The 24,609-nt window shown below is 54.2% G+C and overlaps 6 protein-coding genes and 2 non-coding genes across 8 annotated transcripts; 4 read left to right on the top strand and 4 right to left on the bottom strand.

Annotated features, from left to right (window-relative positions):
- Window positions 1-3,255: 3,255 nt before the first annotated feature.
- Window positions 3,256-6,350, top strand: B0T26DRAFT_679449 (uncharacterized protein; the record flags this gene model as incomplete). The annotated part of the gene is made up of 5 exons (XM_060440359.1): window positions 3,256-3,389; window positions 3,525-3,622; window positions 3,939-4,905; window positions 4,997-5,241; window positions 5,320-6,350. The coding sequence occupies 5 exons, from the start codon at window positions 3,256-3,258 to the stop codon at window positions 6,348-6,350; spliced, it is 2,475 nt and encodes an 824-aa protein (XP_060293434.1).
- A 1,405-nt stretch (window positions 6,351-7,755) lies between these two features.
- On the top strand, window positions 7,756-7,863 carry B0T26DRAFT_t207. The gene has a single exon. It is a non-coding gene; the product is annotated as a tRNA-Met (tRNA).
- Window positions 7,864-8,562: 699 nt separating this feature from the next.
- B0T26DRAFT_t202 lies at window positions 8,563-8,650 on the bottom strand. Its single transcript has one exon. It is a non-coding gene; the product is annotated as a tRNA-Tyr (tRNA).
- A 1,257-nt stretch (window positions 8,651-9,907) lies between these two features.
- B0T26DRAFT_432987 (uncharacterized protein) lies at window positions 9,908-12,694 on the top strand. The gene is made up of 5 exons (XM_060434985.1): window positions 9,908-10,352; window positions 10,430-10,542; window positions 10,622-11,371; window positions 11,455-11,567; window positions 11,628-12,694. The coding sequence occupies exons 1-5, from the start codon at window positions 10,194-10,196 to the stop codon at window positions 12,422-12,424; spliced, it is 1,932 nt and encodes a 643-aa protein (XP_060293433.1). The 5' UTR covers window positions 9,908-10,193; the 3' UTR covers window positions 12,425-12,694.
- Window positions 12,695-15,579: 2,885 nt separating this feature from the next.
- Window positions 15,580-15,906, top strand: B0T26DRAFT_597081 (uncharacterized protein; the record flags this gene model as incomplete). Its single annotated transcript, XM_060435633.1, has 1 exon — window positions 15,580-15,906. A coding segment is annotated over one exon (327 nt), but the record flags the coding sequence as incomplete, so codon positions are not given.
- Window positions 15,907-21,090: 5,184 nt separating this feature from the next.
- Window positions 21,091-21,357, bottom strand: B0T26DRAFT_598852 (uncharacterized protein; the record flags this gene model as incomplete). Its single annotated transcript, XM_060435676.1, has 1 exon — window positions 21,091-21,357. A coding segment is annotated over one exon (267 nt), but the record flags the coding sequence as incomplete, so codon positions are not given.
- A 6-nt stretch (window positions 21,358-21,363) lies between these two features.
- Window positions 21,364-21,606, bottom strand: B0T26DRAFT_653287 (uncharacterized protein; the record flags this gene model as incomplete). The annotated part of the gene is made up of 1 exon (XM_060438445.1): window positions 21,364-21,606. A coding segment is annotated over one exon (243 nt), but the record flags the coding sequence as incomplete, so codon positions are not given.
- A 599-nt stretch (window positions 21,607-22,205) lies between these two features.
- B0T26DRAFT_599272 (Ecp2 effector protein) lies at window positions 22,206-22,532 on the bottom strand (the record flags this gene model as incomplete). Its single annotated transcript, XM_060435689.1, has 1 exon — window positions 22,206-22,532. A coding segment is annotated over one exon (327 nt), but the record flags the coding sequence as incomplete, so codon positions are not given.
- Window positions 22,533-24,609: the final 2,077 nt, after the last annotated feature.

Below are 24,609 nucleotides of genomic sequence, written 5' to 3'. Positions count from 1 at the left end.
TGTACTGAGCGTCCTGCAAACTTCTGCCAAGTTTCCACAGCCTTCCCCAAGTTTCTTGCGCGTGCATCTCTCCTAACCGACCAAAACTCGGGCCAGGATCTAAGTCTCTCAAGGGTAGCCCCGGCAGTGGTTTGGACATGGTGTGGGTCCGAGAGCTTCTCTGAAAAGCCGGAGCAGAAGTTGAAGATCTGCGCATCGCACTCATCTATTTCTCGGTGAGCGCTCCCCTATGTCGAGTCGTGGATGACTATCGGGTATTTGATGGTGAGTGGGGATGGGATAAGTTTGTCGGATAGAGACCCTAGAATAATAATTAGCGACGTAACTCGCTATAGTATGGTCTAAGTAAAACTCAGTCATTATTCTCATGACGCTACCGGAATTGGTTGTTGCCGCTTGCAAGTCATCTCCGAAGGACTTGGTATTCAGAAGACACCAGAAAAGTACCTCTCTGGGAGAGACTGCCGGGATTAGGTTCTCGTCCAGCTTCGCTTTGAAGTCGACTCTTAAGGCCGAAGTTGCAGCGTCGTCGACATTTATGCTCAATTGGTCAACGAGACGAAGGGTATAGATACGCAATTCTTCGACCGTGCTGGAGTCCGATGGGATGGGTCCGCGATCCCAGTAGCAATCTTCGTTGTCCAAGTCATAGTAGTCGTACGTAACATCTGCAGCCCCACAGATGGCAGCGACACACAATAGGTTACATTGCATTTCCAATAGGTCCCAGCTTGGTAAGTCCTCAGGATCATCCGCCCGGAGAGTAAACGTCTGTCCCGTCTGGATAGGGACACCGCTAGGCCGATGTGCCAAACACTCGCCCCAGCCCTGGTTTGTTATTCCAGCTTGGAGTAAATCAGCCCGAATCAGAACCTTTGGCTTCAGAATAGCTCTTTTGAGCCAGTGCCACTGTACGACGATCCCATCTCGGGTCTGGCGAAGAGGCTTGAGAGCGAATCGCGCATTGTCGAACCAGAAACGGACCTGGTGGTTCATGGAAATTCCGTTCTTGGTCGACTGCGTGATTCCCGCGTCCTCAAACTATCTGCGCCAGGCCAACGTCTTCTCGGCCCCCCAAAAGCATGTGAGTAGTCCGGAAATCGCCCGAAACTTCTCGGCGCAGCTCGTTGCAAGGGGAGAAATGTGTGCCGCTGCGTGGTCGCCCGTTCCGCAGAACACGCAAGCATATCCATCCCGCGCTTTTATCTTTCGTTTATTAATTAGTACATCCTGGTAATATATGAGGAAAGTCTTTAGTAGCTCAGCAGAGCTTCACGCCGCACAAATTCATCGCTGGGGGCAGGTGCGCCAGGTTGGTTTATTTTCGTGGCGGGTAACACAGTAAGTGGTGCCTCCAGAAAGTCCGCCAGACGCCCTTTAGAAAGGTCTAATAAAATGACAATTAAGCTCGATTCAGGTAGGACGAGAAGGGAGCAGATTCGAACAGTCTCGTATCGCAAACGGAGCATACTTATTGTCACAATGGGCTATTGCCCATCCGTGGGCGTGCTGCCGTATAATTGATATCCACTTGCGAATTTCGAAGATGGCGCAACCATATGAAGGCGAATATCGTCGCGTTCGAGATTCCCAATTCATTCCGCTCAAATAAAACCTGCCGTAGCTCCCGTAACAGGAGAGATATCGAGACTCAAAGTGTAATTAGTACAGGATGAGGGTTATATATTATTCCGTCTGCTTCAATAAGGCTCGCTTAAGGAGGGGCTTCCACAGCTGGATTGGCTTAATATATCTCTCACGACTTACACATTAAAGGTTAATACGGGCATCTGCCGCGGTACAGCAAGAAGTCAAACAATTGAACGGCACTGCTCCGATAGCGTCATACCGGAACCTTACCACCGCCACACAAGATAAAAGTTTTAGCCCAGGGCACAGGATGAGGGGTTAAAAATTGAAAATGTGGTACGGAGTCTGGGACGGTTTAATGCTCACCTGAGTGTTTCTGAGGAAGACATTAGCCTCTGGGATTTCAAAATAGGGATTCCCAGAGCTTAGACACCCATCAGCGGAAAACCTATAGGGCGAGCCGTAACGTATTGGGGCCTTTCGAATCTTGGGAAATCACCCGCTAATAAACACTGAGTGATTGGGTTGTAGGTAAGGCAGGCATAATTATATATCACCCCTATACCACGGCTTCTCGTTTTCCGACCAACGGTACTCTGGGCCACGTTCTGTTACCCAAAAAGTCTGTCCTCAGAAAAACTTAGACAGACTTGGGTCTGTGTTTATATAAGACTGGGCTGCAAGGCCATGCTTCAACCACCAGTTGACAGTAAAGGAAGAGCAATAGGTCTGGGACTTGTTCCGAAACCAAGTGCAGATCAAATTGATGAGTGCTCCCTTGTCAAAGTAGTTGAGATGAAGTGTAATTAATTAATCTTGAGATCACTTAATTATTTGACCGATATTTTTCCACACCCCAGAGTTATGAGCATGCCTATACTAATTGTGTCAGCGGAATTCTAAGAAAGCGCTGACTTGTGATGCCGGTTGACCAGCTATCCGCCGCCTAGTGAGACCTTTGACTCGGGCACCTTGCAGCGTCGTTATCCAGCCAGCGCAAGTGAGAACCGTCAGCAAAGAGCGGCGCGGTTGCGGAGATTTGGCTGGTGAGATTCCGGCTTTGTCGGGTCGGGCACGGGATTTGGCGCTGGTTCCGTCTCCGTTTGCTTGCTCGCTTCCGTCAGAGAGGCGCAAACCCCGATGAATTTCGTCGCCGTAGCAGAAGTGGGAGGGTTTCTAGGCAGCAGTACATATAGGTGGGTTGCTGTTGGGCGTTGTCGCATGATACACTGCAATTTTGAGCTCAGCGGAGGGCATTGCACTTGCTCAAAACATAGGCAGCCGGACACGGACCTGAAATGCGGACCGAGGACCACTTGCTCGGGTAGTTAGGTTGGTTGAGGCATCCATTGCTCCGACAGTGGGGCGCGGACCTGACACAGGCCCCGGCTCCAACGAAACCAACAGCTGGGACCGAGCCTGGCATCTGCTGACGTCACCTGGATTTCTTCGGTGGCTTCCTTCCGCGCCCACCCACCGTCGCCTGCTGCTCGGAACAGTCGGGTGTTTTTCTCCCAAGCCTCAATTTGGCCGGCCACAAAACACGTCCAAGGGCGAATCACTTGTGACAACAGGTCGTCGGCGGGCAAATTGGTCTGCACTTTGTTGATTTGCCCCACGCGACACCAACCGAATCAGCGCGCAGAGCAGGCGCCGCACGCACTGATGGGCTGGCCGCGGAAATCAGGCGTCGGCCAATTGGAGGCGGGAGCGGGGTGCTGGTCTCGCTGGGGCAATTCCGGCGACGAATCGGCCACGGGCCAGGGCACCTCAGCTGGGAAGCTTCGGGGAGGGCAAGGGTAGGCTCCAGTGGAAACCGCGAGCAGCTCACTGGCCGCCGTTGGCACTGGACCGCCTTAGTCGGCACCAAATCGAAGAGGCTTCCACGTGTTTTTATTTTTGTTTCTGCGCTAGCCACCATATGTTTATTCCAGATCTCCCCAATGCGTGCTGCGTGCATCTGTTTGCGATAATTTTCTTCCCTTTTCTGCCGCCCACGGCGCAGAGCCGATCGTTGGGAAACAAGTTGAAGGTTGGTGTTGCAGGCGAAGCTAGACCCGCCCTGGAAACCCGGAAAGCTCGGTCTTTTGGCGGCACAAGTGGCCTGTTTGTTGCAGCTTCCAGGCATTGCAGTCATTGTTCCAGCGGCGAAGACACCGCGCCTCCCTGGCTTGGCCACAGACACGCCACCCACAGAAGAGTAACGACACCACCCAAGGGGCCCTTCGATGACGACCAACAGCACTGGAACGCGGAAATCCCCGCCCCCATGGCTTTGCTTCTCTCGCTAGCCCCGAACTCGATTTCTTGGACGAGCTAAACCCGCGTATCGCCCATGAGCTTTCCAGCATCCACCATCAGCGTGAACGTGAACGTGAACATGTCCGAGTCACAGCCTTTGCAGCAAATGATGGTGAACTTGAGGACACCGCCTCGAACTCTCAACAGCCGGGCAAAATCACCACCCATGGACCTCGATGCCTCGGCCGACCCCAAGAAGATGGAACACAGGCGGGGCCACTCGCAAGCCAGGCAGCCTCCTCTGCAGCCAAGAGACCTAGTCCGGGCTTGGGACTCCAGACCGGCCAGTACATCTCGCTCGAGCCGGCCATCGAGCACAGCTTCGTCACCACCTGGCCGAGAGCAACGGCTATCCAGCGTGCTCGTGCCCAAGCCACCGTCAATGCACCGTCAAACGGCCAGTATCACAACCTCTTCCTCGAATCGGTGGAGCAGTCGGTCTCAGCAGCGCGAGAGCTATTCGTCTCGTCTTGCATCCATGAGGAGGGATGTCGCCGAGAGCATGGCCGACAGCCAGGGTCGTCTGTCCATGGCCGCAAATGACGTCCAGAAGCCCGACCGGATGGCGCTTGGAGTTGCCCAGAATCCCGATGACGGCCTGGTCTCGGAGATCTGCCACTCGATTGTGAGAGACCGGTACAGCACCGACCCGGACAGCTCGACCAAAGCCTTGAGGATATGGAATGCCGTAACTGCGTGCCTAGACGAGATCAACGACTCCATCGAGGGCACCTCATCCGAGGACACGCTCGTGAATGGCCGCCATGCTCGGACGGCAACCCGCACGAGACACGCCCGACGGATTAGCCATGACCGAGACCCTTGGCGCGGGCGGTCATCGGGAGATGGCGACTTATCCAACCCTGGTCATGGAAAGGAGATGGCCGAGGCTCCGGCGGCGGGGGAGAGAGTGCAGTATCAATGTCCGTTTAGGAAGCGGAACCCGGTCCGGTTCAACGTCCGTGATCATGAAAGCTGTGCCAGGACCCCGTTTCACTCAATATCTGGCTTGAGGTAGGCACCCATTGAGATTGCCCTTCGGTTAGGCCCTCGACTAACAGGCCGTGCCTAGACACCACATAATCGCACACCATCGGCGCCGCAGGGTGTTTCGGTGTCGGCGATGCAGGTCGGATTTTGAGAGCGAGGCCTCACTTGACAGCCACATAATGCAGCCCCGAGAGTACATGTGCGAACTGCGGTCTGCACCAGGGAGCGATGACCCGGAAGATGGAGTCACCGATGGCGTCTATCAGGTGTTGGCTCGTGAGAAGGACGAGTTTGCGGGATGGACATGGGATAAGCTATGGCGCGCCATCTTTCCTGGGAGCGAAGAGATCCCCAACTCCGGTGAGCGACAACGAACCAGCTCAGCGGCTCGACTTGGGGAATTGGTTGCTAACTCTAGCTGCATAGACTTCCTTCCAGTCACCGAACTCGTCGAGTTCGAGCAAGAGATGGCCAACGACCAAGAATCGCTCAAATCAGAATTGCAGGAGAAACTGAGGCTCTTGCTCCCAAACAGCATCGAAGATGACTTCTGCCACTTCTTGGCGGGGCAGCTGGAGTTTGTGTTTGAGACGCACCAAGCAAACGTCACGAGGAAATGTCTCAATAATGTAGACTCAACAAGAAGTGAGCAGTCGGCCGCGACCAGGACGCGGCCAAACTCTACACAACAAGAGGGCATCCTGAAGCGGCAGTCTCGCAGGTCACGGCAAAGCACGCTCTTGCAAACCACTGTGAGCTCTGGCGGGCACAGGAGAACGCCGAGTGACAAGTCAGACGCTGCCAGAAGGCAGAGCAGACGGGGACCGCGAGACGACCAACCTACCCACCCTACCAAAACTGCCCGCCGACTGCCGTCGCTCTCCGGCATGCTCCGCGGCGGCAGCCAGTCTCCACCATTACGATTAGCGGCAGCATCAGGAGCAACGAGCTCCCCAGGCACCATGTCATCGTCGTCAAACACGGCCTTCGACAGCGACAACAACGACGTGATGGACTGCAGCGCCGACGACTACGCCAACGGCCGCGACTCCCGCGACTCGGGCATCGGCATCCCGTGCGACGTGTGCGAGATGGAGTCGTGCCGCTGCCGCGAGATGATCCTGTCTTATGCTGCCGAGGATAAGGCTGACGGCCGCAAGCCTCGTGGCCACACCCAGGTCCTTCAGGCATCCTCACCACCGCCACCACCAACAGCAAATGCGAGCCAAAAGACGAAAGAACCAGCATCAACGTTCTCCCTCAGACGCCAAACCAACCTGCGCATCAAAACCGGCGGCATCGGGTTCCGCGCAGCAACCCTGACGGACGGCGACGCGGACGGCAAAGTCTTTAGCCCAGGCGGCGGCGGCGGCGCCTTCTCCCCGCAGTCGTTCAAGCAGCGGCTGCTAAGGAAGCAGCACACACCATCCTTCTACGGTGCCGCACATATGAGCAGCTGGACGGCCTAACGCCAATATTTCGAGATCTTCAATTAGCCTGGAATTACCCCGGACTATTGTGTTTCTCTGTGTTATTTTTCTGTATCAACAGCATGAGCGGCTGGCGGGAAAACTGCACTGCCGGAACTTTTATCTTTCTTCTTTACATAGGGGATGGATTTCTCGGAACGGGTGTTGCAGTGAGGTTTAAACACCTGGTGGTTGAGCTATCCATATTGATGTTGGTATTTTCTTTTCGCATTTTCAGGTCGCGTTGCATAAGGTGCGTATATACATCGGGGCATTTAGGGGAGCGCGCAATCTGTCGACTATTTATATAAATGTAGGCGGGAGAGAGAGGAAAATGGGGTGTAATGATAATTGTTGGTTTAACGTATTTGATAAGCGAGTTAGCCATGATAAGCAAGTTAGCTACCTTAACGAGACCGGGTAGCGTGCGCAGCCAAATGCGATAAGAAATTGATAAGATCACTAACAATTTACTAACATCTTTTTGCTTGTGCCCCACCAAATCTCGTTAAGGTGGCCAACTCGCTTATCATGGCTAACTCGCATATCATGAACGTTATCGCATGAACACAATCCATTTATGGGTTGATTTTCAGGGAGGGTTGTGTTTGCTTTCTCTATGCAGGAATTACCGATCAATCAGGGTTATGCGGCTCAATCAGGGTTAATCAAGCTTATGCGAATACAGGGCTGTGATTGGTCTAACAGGCAGAACAGTGGGGAGATCAGGTCAGCGCACGGGCCACACCCGCCCAACACGTTTGCGCAACACGTGACCGCGGGCACCTTGACTGAGCGCCTTCGTGTCCCCGTAGCCCGTGATCCTTTTGGTAGACGTGGAAGAATACGAGCAACACAGCCACGCCTCCCTTTCGCAGCGGTTACTATAGTGGCTAGCACGAATGACTAGGTCATTCCAACACTCTAGTCGAAACATATCGTTTGGGATATATCCGTTTTTTATTCATCGACAATTTGAGAGGAGATTAATTGTATGCTGTGGCAGAAGCCAATGTAAGATATCCGCGACTGGGACAGATTCAGGGGCTCAGGGGGGCTATTTTGGTGCCCTTCAGAGGGCTGCCGAAATGTTGATCCAGGTTAGGGAGCAACTCGCGCTAGCGCCCTGCCTTAATAGCGAGGGGTTCAAAAACACCGTGCCATTTCAGCTTTGGTAAACTCGATTACGCTTCAAATCTGTCTCTCATCAACTGAGAAACATTTTGTTCGTTTTTGCAACGGCCTCACCAGTGTAGGCTTCAACACTCAGTCCGCGGAATAAACCCGCTGACACAGACGGACCCACTCTCGATCCTCCTAGAGGACCCAGACACCCAGCCAACAACCCTCACCAGCACCAAATAAATGGGCCATTTGCAGGCCGTTTGTCCAATCAGATAAGAAAGGGACCATGGCGCAGCTGGTTAGCGCGCAGGTCTCATATTACCCACATATGATCTGGTTAAACATCAGAGTTATCCTGAGGTCGTGAGTTCGATCCTCACTGGTCCCAATCCCACAGCAAACGTTTTATATTTGTGCCTTTTTTGCTTTTTGCTGAACTAAATTCTGGCCTGGATCTGCATTTGTTTGTGGAACTTGCTAGTTGGGTTAGTTAGTCACTCTCTCTTAGACTCGCTGACTTTGCTTTTTGCCCTGGACTGTTTGAGACGGCGACTGTTGGTTGGTGCTGCACTTCTGAAGCAGACAACCCTGGAGAGCATAACATCAATTGCTGGGTTTTCTTGGCACCCGGCGGACTTTCCAGGCAGTTTCAGTTTCAGAGGAGGCCACACCCTTTGGCTCCCGGACTCAATCTTGCAATGTGAAAAAGTTGCAATGAGAATTGCTAAACCATCAACTTTCTTCGTCTGCTTCTGTTCGGGAATGGGGCAGTTCAGGTCCGGGCTCTCGCGGGTCCCAGCGATCCCCAGCGGTACAACCCGGAGCGGGGTTGCGGGGGCGCGAGCCTGCTGGGCCTCGAGGGGGGGGCGGAGGGTGTGGCACAACGGCGGCACAGTTGGGTCCCGGCTGAGTGTGGTGGGTGTGGTGCGGTTGTTGGTGTGCTGCAGTGGCAGGCTCTAAAAAAAGACGGAATTGACGATCGCTCCCGTCTTCAGCAACCGTGGGGGCAGCACCCGACCGATCGATCGCAGCCGGCCTGTCCCAGGAAAAAAAATGGGATAGCGCAGCAACATGGCAAAAAGAAGTTCCTCCTCGAGCGGAATCGAGCCGCTGACCTTTCGGTATACAAATGTTCATTTACAGCCGAACGTGATATCCAACTACACCACAAGGAGATGGATGCTTTGTTGCTGTTGGAAACTACGGAGCAAACTCTGCTCTTGTGAGGCTTCTCGGCGGGTTTCGCTCCACCACCTCTGCAATAGGTCGCGCCTTGACGCTGTGAATCTGATGGATCGCGCCACAAGCTAGATCTCTGCGTGTACCAGGCGAGGCTCCGCCAAAAGAGCCATAACAACGGTTCCAAGCTTGGGGCGACTGGGACACGGTCGAGCAGACTCGGACCCTACGGCCTGAAGGCGTGTATTTTGGGACGACGACATGTGAGACGACATGTTGTGCGACAACAGCATCGCAGCGCCCTGGAGAGGGAGTTGTAGGTTGGCTACCTTTCGACCTGAACCGTAGGTGGAGTGTGGGGTTATCCGCCCACCACATGTCGGCTGTGAGCTCAGTGTTGGATAAACCCGTGAGAGGAAGGGAAGTCGGGCCTTTGCGACATCGTAATGAACGCTGCAGGACAAAATAATAACTCTGGCGATCGCGTGCTCGTGGGAGAGTGCATTTTATCTCTGAGCGAGGAGAGGCTTTGTAGCCCCCAAAGTTAGGTTTCCGATTAGAAGGCCGATGAAAAAGCTTCCTTTTGCGGATGCTTTGCCGTCGGGCTGTTTGATGTTCTGCACCTGCACCCCTGGCGGGGCAGTTGGCTCGAGGGCTGGCAAACTCCGGGTCGCTGATTCGCTCCTGCCTGACAGGTTGGGATCCCAAACCTGCTGCCTTGGGATCTGGCTTGCAGCAGGCTCGCGGCGACAGCATCCTAAATTTGAAACGGGACCTGCTGAGTAGAGTGCTGTGGTGCTGTGCCACAGGCATCAAGGCCATTCAGCAGGCCCGTTCTCAGCAAGCACCCAGCCGCGGCGGAGATGGCGCACCGCGAAGCCAATTGCTGTCGTTTGCTACCCACCCACGCAGCACCACGCTGATGGCACAATTCCGTGCTGGACTCGACACCCGCACCTACCTTTGAGGAACTGCAACGCGCCCGTTTTTGGGCTGCACTTCCGATTGACTGGCTGCCCGACTGGGGCCCGACTGGGGGCCGTCTTGGTTGCTGCTGACCCCAGCTGCCATCAAGTTTAAGCTTCAAGCAAGCACCCGACAGCAGCCAGGACCTAGATCCTAATTAACAGAGTGCATGGGCACAGAGCTGTGCCTGCCAGATTCTGACTGGGGCGTTCCCGCACGCCGCCCATATTATAGACAGGCCTCGCCCCGCCACCATGGCCGCCGCGACGAGCCGTGAATGTGCTTCGACAAGGTCGGACGAGAAACGCTTCAAACTGGCGGCGCTGTTGCTGTTGGCAACTTTGTTTCCATCCTAACTCGCGTCGATTCACCCACCGCCAGACTGGACCCCCGACACCGACTTGACTCCCTGTCTCCAGTCGCCGCCTTTCGCGCCTCCTCCTCCCCTCCTACTAGGAAGGAAGAGGTACCCGCTCGGAACGGAGGAGTTGCGAGAGAGGCCGTCGTGCTTGGCCAGCCAGGCCCGGTCGCCCGTCGCCGGCCTCGAGCTAGCGAGCTCTTCGGATTACAGACATGGGCGCATACATTTCCAGCTCAACCTGCAGTGCCTACTACGGCATCACGCCCAACTGCACGGTTGTGCTGTCCCCGCAGGACCAGGCCAATGCTCTGTTCCTGGGTGGCAACGCTCCCGGGGATTTTGAGTCTGATCCCGACATTGCTGGCATTGGTGTACGTATTGCTCTTGGGCTTCAAGGCTGCGCCTTATGCAGCACTGGCAATAAACAGTAGTTAACAAGCTGCCACAGGTCCTTGGTGCCTTCCTCGCCGTCACCCTCCTCTCGTTGCTTCTGTCGGTCGCCAGTACAGTATGGTGGTTCTCAAAGAACATCTTCCAGTGGACAAGAAAGCTTGAGGAAGAGTATGTCCTGTATCATTCCTTGGTCATGACCGACTGCGAGTACCATGCCGCAGAAATAGAGGCGCTGACTCGGCTCCAGGCAAAAAGAGTCCAAGAAATGGCAGCTCAGCGTGGCCGGCCTCCTCGAGACACTGATCTTAACTTGCTCCGATCAACAGATCTTCACGGGCGGGGCTTACGCCATAACCCTGCGCTATGTCAAGGGGTGCGACATCTCGGCATACCACTACAATGTTGTCGCTAACATGCTGCTCGTCACATGTGCCACACATTTGATGGCGGTCACGGTGTCCAGGCACTACTGGGAGCACCCCTGGGTTGGCGGCCTGAGGGTTATCGTGACGACGCTCGTCTATCTCGTCACGGGCATCCTCCTCTCCAACCAGGGCTCCGGGTCGCTTGGCTTTCCCACCCGGGTCCCCGACCTGAAGGAACAATACAGCCCCCTGCTGCTACCGGCCGCCTGCTTCCAGACCGGTGACTCGGGCTTTGCTAAATCCTTTAGCCAGTCGTTTACGTCGAGCAGCTCCTTCTTCGGCGGCCGCATCCCCGGCTGGACCCAGTACCTGGTCATGTTCATCTTCTATGCCCTTGCCGTCTTCATCAACCTCGGCCGCCTCATCCGCCGCGGCACGGGCCACGACGGTGGGCGACGGAGAACGGTAAACTGGATGAAGCGGTCGTGCGCTGCCCTCTTCCGAGCCAGGAGACCCCTTTACTGGCTCTTTGGCGCCTACCTGGTCGGCGGGATTGGTATTGCCTCTTGGACCGTCGTCACGTCGGCGCGGTATGTGCTCGAACTCCGCAACTGGGTCGACAAGTCTGGATGGTATGTACTTTTATCCCCTGGCCCGGATCTGCCATGCTATTTCCGTGTGGTTTGTAATCCCAATATTAACCACCTTGTTTTAGGATGGACTTGGAACACGGCCGGAATCCTGAGAACGACCCGTCAACCTTCGGGCAGCTGGTTCCAGTGCTGTTGATCACGCTCATCATCTTCACTTTTCTCCAAATACTCAGCGGTAAGTTTATTTCCATGCCTCGGGTCGTCTTTCATCGCTAATTCACATGCTCCACCACAGAGAAACTACGGGAGCGTAGTAGAGCTAGGCATCTCAGAGACTTGGGTGGGCGGTCACCCGAAGACAACACACTGGTGCAAGTCTACTCGAGGGATCAATCCCCTCCCGAACCTCGCTATCTCGACAAGTCGATCATCGGCGTGGCTATCAGCGAGCCCGAAGACCTGGACCACATCGCAACGATCGACGCAGGCGGCACCGCAGCCCATGCGCGGAGCCAGAGCCGGGGCAGTCAGTCGCGGGGCCGCAGCACTACGCCTCTATCGCGACCGCTCACAAAGCCGCCCATCTACAGCATGTTCCCGACCAACACCAGCAGCCCACTGGGGAGTCCGCAGACGGGCGGCTCCGAGACGCCGCCGCCCCCACCAGTCCCCAAAAAGAGCCGCTCTCGAGACTTCAGGCGGGGCGAGTTGCCGACTCCGACGACGCCGAGTGAAGACGAGCAGCGCGAGGTGCGGCCCAGCCAGTCGCGGGGCGACCTACGGAGGAACATCGCCAGCCCCGTGGATGACATCACACCGCTGCAGCAGAGCGAGGTCCGGCCCGGGTCGAGCCACTCGCGTGCCGACACGAGGAGGAACCTGACGCCCATCGCCACCGCTGTTGCTGACGACCAGCAACAACACGAGCTGCGGCCCAGCCGGTCGCGAGATTTCCGCAAGAACCTGGCCACGCCCGCAATAGACCAGTACTACCAGCAGCCGGAGCCGATGCCACCGAGGTCAAGAGACGTGCGTAGGAACGGCATGGCGAGTCCGACCGAGCAGCTCGGGCTGAACCTGGACCGGATATGATGGCGGGGTTGGGGTTTTTGGGCATTTCCATATCCTGAGCATGGGGGAATAGGACTCAGACTCGGACTTTGGAGAACTCGGAATAATACCAAATCAAGAAGATAAGAGGCAAAGAATAATCGGTACAGTTTTTTGAGCTTTTCTTGTTTTTACTTTTTACTTATTTTGCAAAAGATTGGATAGAGGCTGGTCATTGGTTACACGGACTTGAGTCCATTATTCCATTAGAAAATAACCTATTTTTCCCTCTACCTTTGGTAGTGTTCAGACTCAGTGGCGTCTACTCTCTTGACAACAGTGCACCGGCCGACAGCGCGCGATTGGTCTTGAAACGTTTGTTGACTAGTTGCGTGATGCGTTGAATGATGGCCCCTTAGGCATGGGGATTTCGTGTTTGCACCTCCCCGGCGCCCCCCTTTTTTCATCTCAAAGGCCATGGCAAATTCACACCAGCCTCAATGCTCTGGCTAAACTGGTTAGGTGATCTTGGTTCGGTATTATCTTCTTATCTGCAGGTTGACCGACAAAATTTGACCTCCAGCTCAAATTTGAAACATGAGTTCCGTGACACTGACGGTCATGGTCCTGATAGCAAACAAATTATCTTCCAGAGAACAAACAAACCGTGTCACAGTCGCCGCCTTGGCACCAGGGTCGGGTTTACGGGGGAAACTCCAACTGTCGAGAGCTAATTATCCCTTTGAATCAAGATAAGAAACGTCAGGGTAGAGCCTTTGGGCCAGGTATATAAAGGCAGACATGGTCTTCTTGAAGTTGCAGCGATAGTCTACAGCAACATCTACTTCCACACTCGACAAAGTCAGCTTGCAGCAGAACAACCTTATCAACACAGTCTACAGCAGCATCCACTTCTACGCTCGACAAAGCCAGCTTGCAACAGAACACCTCAGCAAAACACAATCTACACATATTCGCCTTGTTGCGAACCAACGACAAGAGCCATGTGCATACTGACCATTTTCAAATATAAGGGGTGCGCGGCCACCAAGTGTCGCTTCTCACGTGTCACGGAGCCTTGCGGCAATCCCCACGCTCGGGGCCACAGGAAAGATTACAGATTTCAGCACTGGTTGGACGGCTGCTGCGAAGCACACACGCCTAAAGCAGAAGATGCTTGAAAAATACAAGTTCCGACTTCTGCCCCAGCAAGCATGAGCATGCTAGAGGGGGAAATGCTTCTTTTTTGGACTCCAGTATCATCGTCATTGTCGCCTGGGATACCAGACTTTGTTGGTGGCAATTGGTGGAGCAGAGTAATTCGGATCCTGATTTGGGGGTTCGAATATCAGCAACGGCTGCATGAGGCCGGGTAGGAAATGCTTCATTTTTTAGACCCCGGCATCATCGACGTTATCGAGTGGGATAATTACCAGACTTCATTTGCGGTGATTGGTGGGGCAGATCAATTCAAACTTTTGGCCTAATCATGGGTTCAGAAGAGAGGTCAGCAACGGCTTTGTTCCTGTAATTACACATTGGGCTTTTAAGCCTCTTTGTCCTTCTACGATTAATCACATCACCCCTTCTCACACAGACTAGGGGGTAATAAACCCACCACCATGAGGCTCCGCTCCTTGGCCAGACTAAGGCCACCCGGTGACAACCAGTGAATCCCTGGCATCATGTCTTTTTTTTTGGCGTTTTCTACTTGGCCAGCTTGGAAGGGAGGGGCGTCGAGCTTTGTATAGATCAATAAGACTGAACTTGTGGTGAAGTCTTTGTATGAATGGGATCTTATTAAGACTCATGAAGCCAGAAGCCTATGCTCTAGCCTATGCTCTATGCTGATATGGCAAGGACTGAAGCTCTGGCTAAATAGGCTGGTTTAGACTAATCAACTCAGTGACAAGAAGAAACATATTAGAACCGTGAAAAAGAAAAAAACTGCAGCCAAGTCATAATTACACCCGACGCACGCACCATGATTTGAGACTCCTCTCTATGCCATGGCTTCACTCGCGCCTAGCCCGGCCAACAATGCCGCCGAGGCGCCTCTTGCAGGCGCAGAGGGTCCCAAGAGCCCCCGCACAGCTGTCAGGTCAGAGTCAGACGACATCTTCAAAGCTGCTGCCGTCTGCCGGCATCGCTTCGACGAGTACCTGCAAAACCCCAGACTTTACCGCAAGCAGATTACTGAGTGCCAACGCCGCTTTTTGACTTGGGCAGGGTTTCTCGGCGTTTTCGCTCCGGCCAGTGTCTGTCTTGATACTCGATTGGCCGATGCCCCCGAGATGAAAGAACTTGCCATGTCCATGTTAGCTCTTCTGGCAAAAAACCTCGAGCGCGGTATGGGCTAGTTGTGCTTACCTAGATGTCGAGAACGGTTAGACTGACGTAGTGCACGTGCAGGCATCAAACGCCACCGTCTAGTCAATGACGGGGGCGACTCCGGGGCGTCGGCCGAGAACGACGGCGCCATGATTGGCATTGCGGGATCTATGGACCGCCTGGGGCGATTGGGCCTCATCATCCGGGCTTCTTCAAAACCAGACGAGGTCGACAGGGTGCTCAAGTTTAGCCGGAAAGGAGAACCAGATGGATATGACGAACTCATATTCGCACTTGTCAAGTGGAGATTTCCCGTCGACAAAATGGCCGAGTCGCTTCAAATACAGCTGGCAAGCTCCATCATCTACCGCCGCAACAGACTCAGATACAATTTCAGACACGAAGCAAAACTTGGCGCCGACAGGGAGGATGGGACCGACTCGGAAACGGCTCTGACAAAGCTCCCCGGAAATGCTTGGCAAGCCGCAAGGATAGCCATGGGAGCCCAACACGAGCCAGGCCAACCAGCCAGGCCGCAACATCTCGACAACAAAGTGCCCGTAGCTATGGCGCCGGCAGCTTCCAACCTTCTTCGACAAGTCCTAACACACCAGGTCCCACGAGGCCTCGGGAAAGACGGGGCCTCTTCGGACGCGAGCAGCTCACGCTCTAACAACCCCTTTCTCTCTGCCGAATATCCCACGCCGCCGACGGTACCACCAAACCATTCAGATGCAAAGTGTACCATATGTCGCAAGCCACAGACAAGAAGACTTTTAGTAGACGCCAAGAAGTGGAGGTAACTATGCAAATAATCATCCGAGAGATGCGTGGTCATGATGAGCTGACAGCTGTCGACGATTTCTAGACACCATGTAGATGAGGACCTAAAACCCTACGTGTGCATCTCTGAACAGTGCGGAAATTTACCGCCTGCATTCTCAACTCGGGAAGAGTGGCGTAATCACATGGCTGACAAGCACTGCCCTGACTGGGTCCAATATATTCACCGCCCTAGTCGCTGGCTTTGTACTGCCAAAAGCGCATGCCTTTCCTTCAAGAGCGAGCAGCTTCTGCTTGACCACCTGAGGGCAGACCATTCACAGGACACCCCGGATGCACAACTGGTTCTCACCGCATCCAGAAGCAAGGTGCCCATTCCCTCGGAACCCAACACCTGCCCTTTCTGTGGCCAAGATGTCGCCGTTGCACCTACCATGATCGTTGGGGTGAGTGGGAGTGCGAAGGGGCCCGCACCTGAAGGCAACTTATCGTCAACTAGGAGCGAAGTGCCGCCATCACAGGTCGACACAAGCCACGGCCCCAAAGCCGCCCTAGCTAGCTCCAAAGATACTGCACTCGCGATAAAGATGTGGAAACACATCGCAGACCACTTAGAGTATCTCGCACTATGGTCGCTCCGCTGGTGGGGCGATGACTCGGGAGCGTCCACCGAGGCCGATGGCGGCAGTCAGGTCAGCTCTAAAGGACTTGAGCTGGCCCTGTCCAACAGATCCGCGTCTGTCGGTGGCCCTGTTGTGAAAATAGATGATCGCATCGATGCTGCGCTAGAGTTGAACTCTTTTCCACATAAAGAAGCCCGCCAACTGTTCCTGCCGGCGGACAAGATAGACAGCCTCATCACCGCACATGCTATCTTGGAAAAGATGCCAGACTTGTTCGACTCGCAAGACGGCGCGGAACTTGTTTCTTACATTCTAAAGAACGCGAAGCGTCTCTTCGCGATCACAGCCATAGACATCGACTTTGACTCCAAAGAACTCAAGCTCGTTCTGACTCGGTTTCAACAGTTTGGCTTTGATGACGGCAACCTTCCCATTCTCGACCCTCGGAACTTGGGTCCACCAACACCAGCAGCCTTTTCCATTTGGTCCCCGGAAAGATTGTACGTCTTTTACATGAGGCAGTGGTTATACTTGTCCCCAGTCTTCTCCGACGAGGTCTTTTTGTACCATGCTAGGCCCGAAGACGTGTTGCCTTTCGTCTGTACTAGCGAGACCCCGACAGTAAATGAAAACTTGGGCGACATTTTCGAAGCCGGTCTGCACCAGGCGCACTGGAAACAGTTGAAAGCCAATTCCGCACAAGAGCATCCACATCAAACAGATGCGGCTATGGAAATGCGATGGGAAAGGGTAGCTCTGTGTGCGGTTCCCGTTGGAAACGAAGAGTGGTCTCAAAGACCCCGGAAGATGAGCCTAGTGAATCATCCGCACATCATAAAGGATCTTACCTCAATCCTCAGGGGCGAGAAAAGATACCTCGTTTCCAAATGGGCGGACGGAGGTTCTCTTGGAGACTACTGGGAATCAGTTCCGAACCCCAGGCCCAGTATCGAATTGGTGACAGAAATTATTGAACAGCTTTGGGGATTGGCCGACGCTCTCTGTGAGCTCAATGAGAGGGGATACTATCACGGCGACTTGCACCCCGGCAACGTCCTGAGATTTCTTGACGGGTCCATGCTTGGAAGACTAAAGCTACACGCAGATCTACAACTGGGACGTCCTGATGTTATCACCACGCGTTATCGTTCCGCGCTATACCAGGCCCCAAACTTAACGCTGCTACGGCTGGAACTTTTCGGGATCCTAGCGTGGGCCGATACATGGTCAATGGGCCTCATTATTCTTTCCTTCTTGATCTGGTTTTGCTTTGGCTTTGACGAGCTGAGGAATTCTCACGAGGATCTCGCTCTCGTTTCTGATGTCGTAGACTCTGAACTGAAGCGAACGGACGCTGTTTACCACCTTGTGGCCTCGCGGATGGACTTCATTGCTAATAACCAGGAACACACTACGCGAACAGCACTTGGGGAATTGCTTGTGTTAACGAGATTCAGACTTCTAATTCCCGAATGGTCCATGTCTGATATTTCAAAGCCGGCCGGACAGGCAGACCAGTCGGAGCTGGATTTCATCTTAGGCCTAACCCCGTTCACGGGTATTATAAAGGGAACGACTTCTTATAAACAAAGCACCGATGTTCTATCTCGTCCCGTGGACGCTCATTATCTTCGCGCCGGGCTGGGAAAGATACTGGAGAAGGGACGGCTTGACAGCAGCTACTTCTTTTCGGATCGTTCACGTCGCCCACCATCGAGGTTGTGAGCCGCCCCCTACTCTTTATCTCGCATTGGATACTATACTTTGAGCCATCTTCTAACCGATGATTGCCGCTTAGCTCTTTCACGTCCGCGGCGTACGTCGTTTTGATGCTATTGAGGTGGCAACGAGGAGCGCTCGAAAGGTATCACGAGTCATCAGACACCTCCTCGCTTCTACAGGAACGCTTTTCGCTAATGAATAACAATATTGCAGGCGGCCAACTCTTCTAGAAATACGCCCCCGCCGGTTAAAATCCCAGTTGAGAGCTCATATTTACGTTATAATTGCGGTCCAAAGACTTCAAAGTCTGGGGGCCACAGCTAGGTATGCCCCCGTGAAACCTAGCAGTGATTTATTATGAAACGCTGACAGGAAGAATTCGGGTACAATAGAGACCTTGCCACGGCGCAGGAGACTGCGGTATGTTTCCAGAATCGTGGCCGAATGTAATAAGGAGACTTGCGAACTAATATGCTGCTGAAACCTCTCTAGAACTCGGATCCTTGGTGCTTGGAGGTGGACAACAATTTTGCTTCCAAGCTGATCATGACATCGAACCTTTCGGCACTATTCCCTGCGCCAGGAAAAGTCGACTCCTTGTGTGGACGCTGCTCAAAGTTGAGATTCGACGAGCCTAGCATCAACCCAATTTTGCATTACACGACTGCTTATTTGGAAGAGTCTCAGAATAAGTGCAGATTCTGCTACCTGCTGTGCCACGCCGCTCGGTCACCCAATAACCTGCTTTTCGGCAAGGACGCCATGGAGTTCCACTGGTGGCAATCGAGAATATGGATGAAAGGTCATATTAGTCTTAGGCCAGTCCTCACGCTTTCCAGGACCCTAGAATTTGATAGCATCACTGGATCAGCGACCGAAAACATTCCGATCGGGCTCCCCGTGCTGCCACAGCCCGGGGGTGCAGAATATTTTGATGTCCTCAAAGGCTGGATTAATGATTGCAACGAGAACCATACGTGCACCTCGGGAATCTTAGATTCGATACGGCTTCCCCGCAGGGTTATTGATGTTAGTTTCGACAGACTCTCCGGCGTCCGGCTATTCGAGCCAAAATCCGGGTCGGGTGGGTTGGCTAAGTACTTGGTATTATCGTATACCTGGGGCAGCAGCAGACCCTTGCTACTAGTCAAAGAGAACCTCCAGCGTTTCCTAACAACTGGAATCCCTCTCGAAGATGCAGGGCCTCTTATCCGAGACGCTGTTCGCGTATGCCGCGAGCTGAGGCATCGCTATCTATGGGTCGACAGCCTCTGCATTCTTCAAGATTCTGCCGAGGAATTTGCAGAAGAGTTAGAAAAGATGCCGGATCTCTACCACGGTGCATCTTGCGTCTTAGCTGCCACGCACGCAATGGGTGCGCAATCTCATCTACTGATGAACTCTAAAACTAGACCTTTTGCGGTCTTTAATCTCGGCTTGTATGCAACTTTGGCTGTAGACAACTTCTAAGCGGACGTCTTGGAATCGCCGCTGTACCAGAGAGGCTGGGCTTTTCAAGATCGAGCAATGGCACGCCGCACCATCTTCTTCACAGAAAATCAGGTGTATTGGGAGTGTGGCGACGGGGTTCGCTGCCTCACACTCACAAAGATGAACAAGTTCGTCATGTCCCCACCCCCTACTGGACCTGTTACTTTTCACCGACTGACAGGTAACCTTGGCGATAACAGCGACGAAGCATCACTGATGGGTGACCCAGAGTTTCCCAGTAGGATTGCCGAGTTACCTATAAATGCACAAATCGAAGCTGTCCAGAGGATATATTCCAGGTACAGTCGCACCGCTTTAACCTGCCAAAAGGACCGACCTAAGGCGATTGGATGGATTGAGCGCCAGTTTCTCGAAGGGCTCAAATTGCAAGGAGCCCATGGCATTCTGGACAACCCTGTTGTATCCCGTGGATGGTTGTATTGCACCCTTCTTTGGCACCGCGGCGGAAGCGTGCCCCTAACTGCCATTTCCCCATTCGGTAATCGTCAAGTACCAATGAATCACCAAGTTGGTCGTGGATGGCCTACGATGGGGAAATTAACTACAATTTGACGCCTAAATTCGGCTACTGGTACGATCACGATTGGTTGGAGGATGCTATCGACTTGCAGTGGGCTCCAGGCGGAGGCCATAGCCAGCATAGCCAGCTTCATCCTACACTGACTGGGATGGCTTACAAATATTCTGGAGACGTCAACCTAGGTCAACAAGGAGGTGGCAGTGATGAAATACTGATCTTCGACAACCCGGAAAAGCCTTTAGATCCGACGCTGCATTGCCTTTTTCTAGGGGTTCGGGGGAAGCGTCAAAAGCAAGAGCGAGGTTCATCACACTTTTTGCTGGTAGTACCCGTGGAGGCAGCCGAGGAAGGGAGCCTTCCTGTGTTTGAAAGAGTCGGGGCCGGGTTCTTTTACGGAGTCCTGGAAGACGTAATGGATATAAACTCTGAGCTCCGCGTCTTCCTCCGCTAAGATAACCATGCCCAGCCTTAAGAGGGCAAGTACTAGCATCTCCCGACATGTAGGAGGGGATGTGCTGGATTCGATAATTGGAGTGCCTTGATCAAGCGGTTGATTCCGGTTTGTCATTGAACGGTAACGACAGAGCTATTATGACGGCCCACTCGCGAACTATTTCGCCGTCTTCATCAACAAGGTTCTCGCTCACGGCAGAGAAAATGCAACAAATGTTTGCCCGCACAGTGTTCGCTCGCCGTCTCCCTAAATCCAGCAACCGACAATCATCCATACACATCAACGAATGCGCCAATCAACCAGTCAGGCGAGCCAGCGACTCTTTGTCACAGCAGGTGCCCTGTTGCTGCCAACCACGCTCCATTTGTTCATTACATAGGTATTATTGACTACTGCTTAACCGCTACGGACTAGAAAATTGAACGTGCCCCGCTCCTTACTTGGTCGAGTTAACCTAGCACTCATCCGTCTCGCCGGAGATGGCGGCTGCATTCTGCGCCTCCACCTCTTCCTCGATGGGCACCTGCTCGTACGAAGCCTCCGGTCCGGTAATCTCTTCTTTCACGTCTTCATGCATCGACGCATTCTCCAAGTAGTCGCTGCCCTCGAGCTTTTTCTTGCTCAGGGGGTTCCACGCAGACGCCGGCACGTACGCGTAGCGCCTGACGCGGAACCCGACCACGACGTCGTCGACGTCAAACTCGACCGTGTGCGCGTTGTCGGACGAGCCACCAGCGCCAGCGCCGAGCTCGGTGCCCGTGTGCGGCTCGCGCGCGGCGACCTCGGCCCTCGCGGCGCGCTGCGCCGACGTCGACGAGCTGTACCGCAGCTTCTCGGCCACCTTGAGCCCCGTCACCAGGTACACGTCGTCCTCGTAGCCGGAGCCCGCAAAGTGCTCAGATACGTCGCCGCTCGCGAGGCTGCGCGCCACGTACGCGCGGTCCGGGTCGAAGTAGGTTGTCACGATGGCGTCGCAGGCTACCGTGCTCGTCGTCTCGCTCTGTGCCGACGCTCCACCCGCTCCCTGAACGATCAGCGACCGCGCCCACACCCCGCCGTGGCCCTCGCGCAGCCGCGACCGCGTCTCGGCGAAGCCATGCTGTGTCGTGGGCGCGTAGCGCAGCTTGGCCGGGATCGGCACCACCGCGCCCCGGTTCAGCGGCCGCAGCATCAGCAGGCTGTCGACGACGGTGCCCAGCTCCAGCGCTCCGCCCTGGGCTGCGATGTCGAAGCGGGGGACGACGTGATACGTCGGCGGGAGCGCGCGGATCGACGCCATGCTGACTTCGAGTGTAAGGGGCAGGGGGTAAGTGACGTTAGTCTCAAGGGGCGCGGAGCCTAACGAGATGATCGGGCTCAACTCGGCCAAGCGCGGGGTCGGCCGAAAAGGGAACACACGCCGCATTAGCTGGTTCTGATACCGTCGTAGCCTGCATGGGTGGCCATGGTCACGTGCAAGTACTGTTCGCCAGCGAAGTCGACCATAATTCACGATGGAACACGATGTTGTATGTTGAGCCAATGGTTCTTGTCTATGATAGGCTAACTTTGAAACCCCGTTTCTAGTGTGATACAACTATTTATACAATACTAAAATGAAAAGAAAAGCAGACACTCCACCAAGCCCTTGCCTTGCGATGATGGTTGTCAAGCAAGGTGGAGAGAAAGGAAAGAATAAAACAAAACAAAATACTTCCCCGAGCCCCTGAACTGCGAATGGTGGTTGCCAGGCAAGGTGGAAAACAAGAATAGGAGCAAAACAAAGAACAAATCTCTCCCGCACATCCGGGACTTCTATAGTACATGTCCGGCAAGACAAAAAGGGGGTAAAAGGAAACCATTCCCTTGGTTGCCGCCAGCCCTGTCGGACACCTAGGTGTGGTAGATGGCCCACTTGACGTGGGGGCTGCCACTGCCCTGGCAGTTCATCTCGCCCTTCGCGCCAACGAGACCATTCCACTGGAAGCGGCGGATGGAGTCGCCGATGATGTCGCGGACGTCGCCGTTACCGATATTGGCCCAGAAGCCCGTGACCGTGTTGATACCGAACGCGCACGTGCCGTACTGCGCGATCTGGTGCTGCGTGCCGGTCCACACGGTCCACGTGCCGTCACCCGCGATGTTGTTGGCGAGGCGCTGGCAGTCGCCCACCGTCGGCGACCCGCCCGTCGACTGGTTCTCGAAGCTCGAGTTGTCGCAGTCGTTGATGGCGCGCTCGGTGAGCCCGCGGGCGGCGCTCGACGGGCCCGGCGTGTAGGTCAGCGTGTCCGAGTTGGGCGCGAGGATGAAGCCGCCGTCGGTGGCGTTGGCAGCGGGTGCGGGAGTAGCGTGGACCGCAGCGAAGAGGGCGGCGACGGCGGCGGCGAGCTTCATGTTCATGTACATGTTGGCGGTTGGCTGCGAAGAAGCTGAGAAGCTAGTGACTTGAAAAGTTGGGCTGACTTTGAGCTGTGAAAGGGGAGATAGTTGTGAGAGTGGTGAGTGTTGTGAGTGTTGAGTTGAGCTTTGAGTGTGAAGAGATGGAAGTGCTTGCTGGCTGCTGAAGAATATTCCTCGATTCACCGGGAGACATGCCGTTCTTTATACTCGACAGAAGCTCACCAGAGTCCGCATGCGGCCTATGGAAAATCATCATGGACACGCCGATGCACACACACGCAGGCAAGCATACACACGAGCCACCTCATGCGTCGGGGCCGCCATTGCTGACCGACTTTGCCGCTGGCGCCGCAGACGCAGCATGGACCGCAAGCACACTGCGCAAGCCGGCCGCGCAACCTCTAATTACCATGCACCAACCCGTGAGGCAAGACTCGCGCCACAACAAGATATTGGCGTGGCAATGGGGATGAGGTCCAGTGCCTGATTCCAGCAACGTGCAATTCCCATGGAAGCAGGTGATGTCCCTGATCCGGCGAGCGGCCCATTGACCGGCCACAACAGACGAGACGGCGCAGCACGGGCGGCCTTTGCTGCGTCTAGTTCGGCCGCTGCCCAGGCAGGATCAGGTGCGACAATCATGCAGAGTGTGCTTGATTCTTTCCAGAACCATTCCCGAGCATAATCAAACTGACGGCCCGTCCCAGGGACGCGGCCATAGGCCACCCACTCCTTTCGGATCCGTCCGCCGCATTGGCATACAGTCGGTCAGCAAAGGGCCATGTTTGGGGCCCAGAAAACGCAGGTCGTGAATAGTTGCTGGTACGTAATGGAATGATTCCGCTGGATTTCACTCCTCTGAACATTTTTCTTTGGTCTAATTACGCATGATGCTCGGTTAAGACGAGGTCATCCCGAAATGGGGCCGTGAAGGAAGCGCCAAGGGGCGCTGATCCGTTGCTCGATAATTATGAAGGGTGGGTGTGCGAAAGAGAACATTTGTATCACGATAATTAATAGGTGGTGAGGCCCTAGTTTTACAGATTCAAGAATAGCCGCGAATAGGAGACATGCTTGATATTAAGACAAATTGTGCTGCGACATGTCAATGTTTGTGTTGCCACACTGGCCTTCTGTCCAGCCCCGGGTAGTCTCTAAAATCTCCAAAGAACTGAGACATGAATATCGGATGGACTTGGAGCTCAGTAAAATTTAATTACGGCGAAAACCGGGTAATTATACTAGGTATTCTGTAGTTTGGCGCTGAACCTAGGTACTTTGGAAGGAGAGCTGCGCCTGCTGGAGGCTGCGCTTGACAAGGACAGCACATAATTGTCAAGCAAGCGGCCGACTGGATATTAATTAAGTATAAGGCGGCACAGCGCACAGGACGGACTGCCTACCACACACGTTACACAGCAGATGAACTGCAGATTTGTAGGTATATAGCATCGCGTCACGGTTAATATGTCAATGTCGCCGGCATCTCAAGGCATTTGCACCGTAGCAACCCAAGGTATTGCTATAGTCTGTGCGATCCGCTGACGCAGGCGCGAGAGCCCCTTTAGAAGGTAACACAGTGGCCAAATCCCGCCAAGCGATCCTTCCTTTGAAGAGGCAGAATTGTTGCCGCCCTCTTGTTTACTTGGCATTGTTAGCCATCCATCGGCCACGCAATTAACATGGGATCCAGCGAGCAATCAATAGACACACCTACCTTAATCATGGCTACCTAGTACCACAACCTGACCCTTCTAACTTCCAAGCACCAATTAGCCTCGAGGAATTGACCACAAGTTCTGTGCAGCAAAAGAAAAGCCCAGGCCTAAAAGAAGATCAACGGGATGAGAGAGACATCACAAAGTGTGTAGAACTACATGCCTGCCGGCCTAATTAGCCGGCT

This window comes from Lasiosphaeria miniovina, assembly GCF_030549165.1.
Source record: "Lasiosphaeria miniovina strain SMH2392-1A chromosome Unknown B0T26scaffold_6, whole genome shotgun sequence".
Taxonomy (NCBI): Eukaryota; Fungi; Ascomycota; class Sordariomycetes; order Sordariales; family Lasiosphaeriaceae; genus Lasiosphaeria; species Lasiosphaeria miniovina.
This window is presented reverse-complemented; position numbering and strand designations above follow the sequence as displayed.

Excerpts from the sequence above, each read along its gene's own strand:
- B0T26DRAFT_432987 (XM_060434985.1), top strand. The coding sequence starts at position 10,194 with ATGGGCGCATACATTTCCAGCTCAACCTGCAGTGCCTACTACGGCATC. Across the intron at positions 10,543-10,621 it reads ACAAGAAAGCTTGAGGAAGA|GCAAAAAGAGTCCAAGAAAT; the intron begins GTATGTCCTGTA and ends ACTCGGCTCCAG. Across the intron at positions 11,568-11,627 it reads TTTTCTCCAAATACTCAGCG|AGAAACTACGGGAGCGTAGT; the intron begins GTAAGTTTATTT and ends GCTCCACCACAG.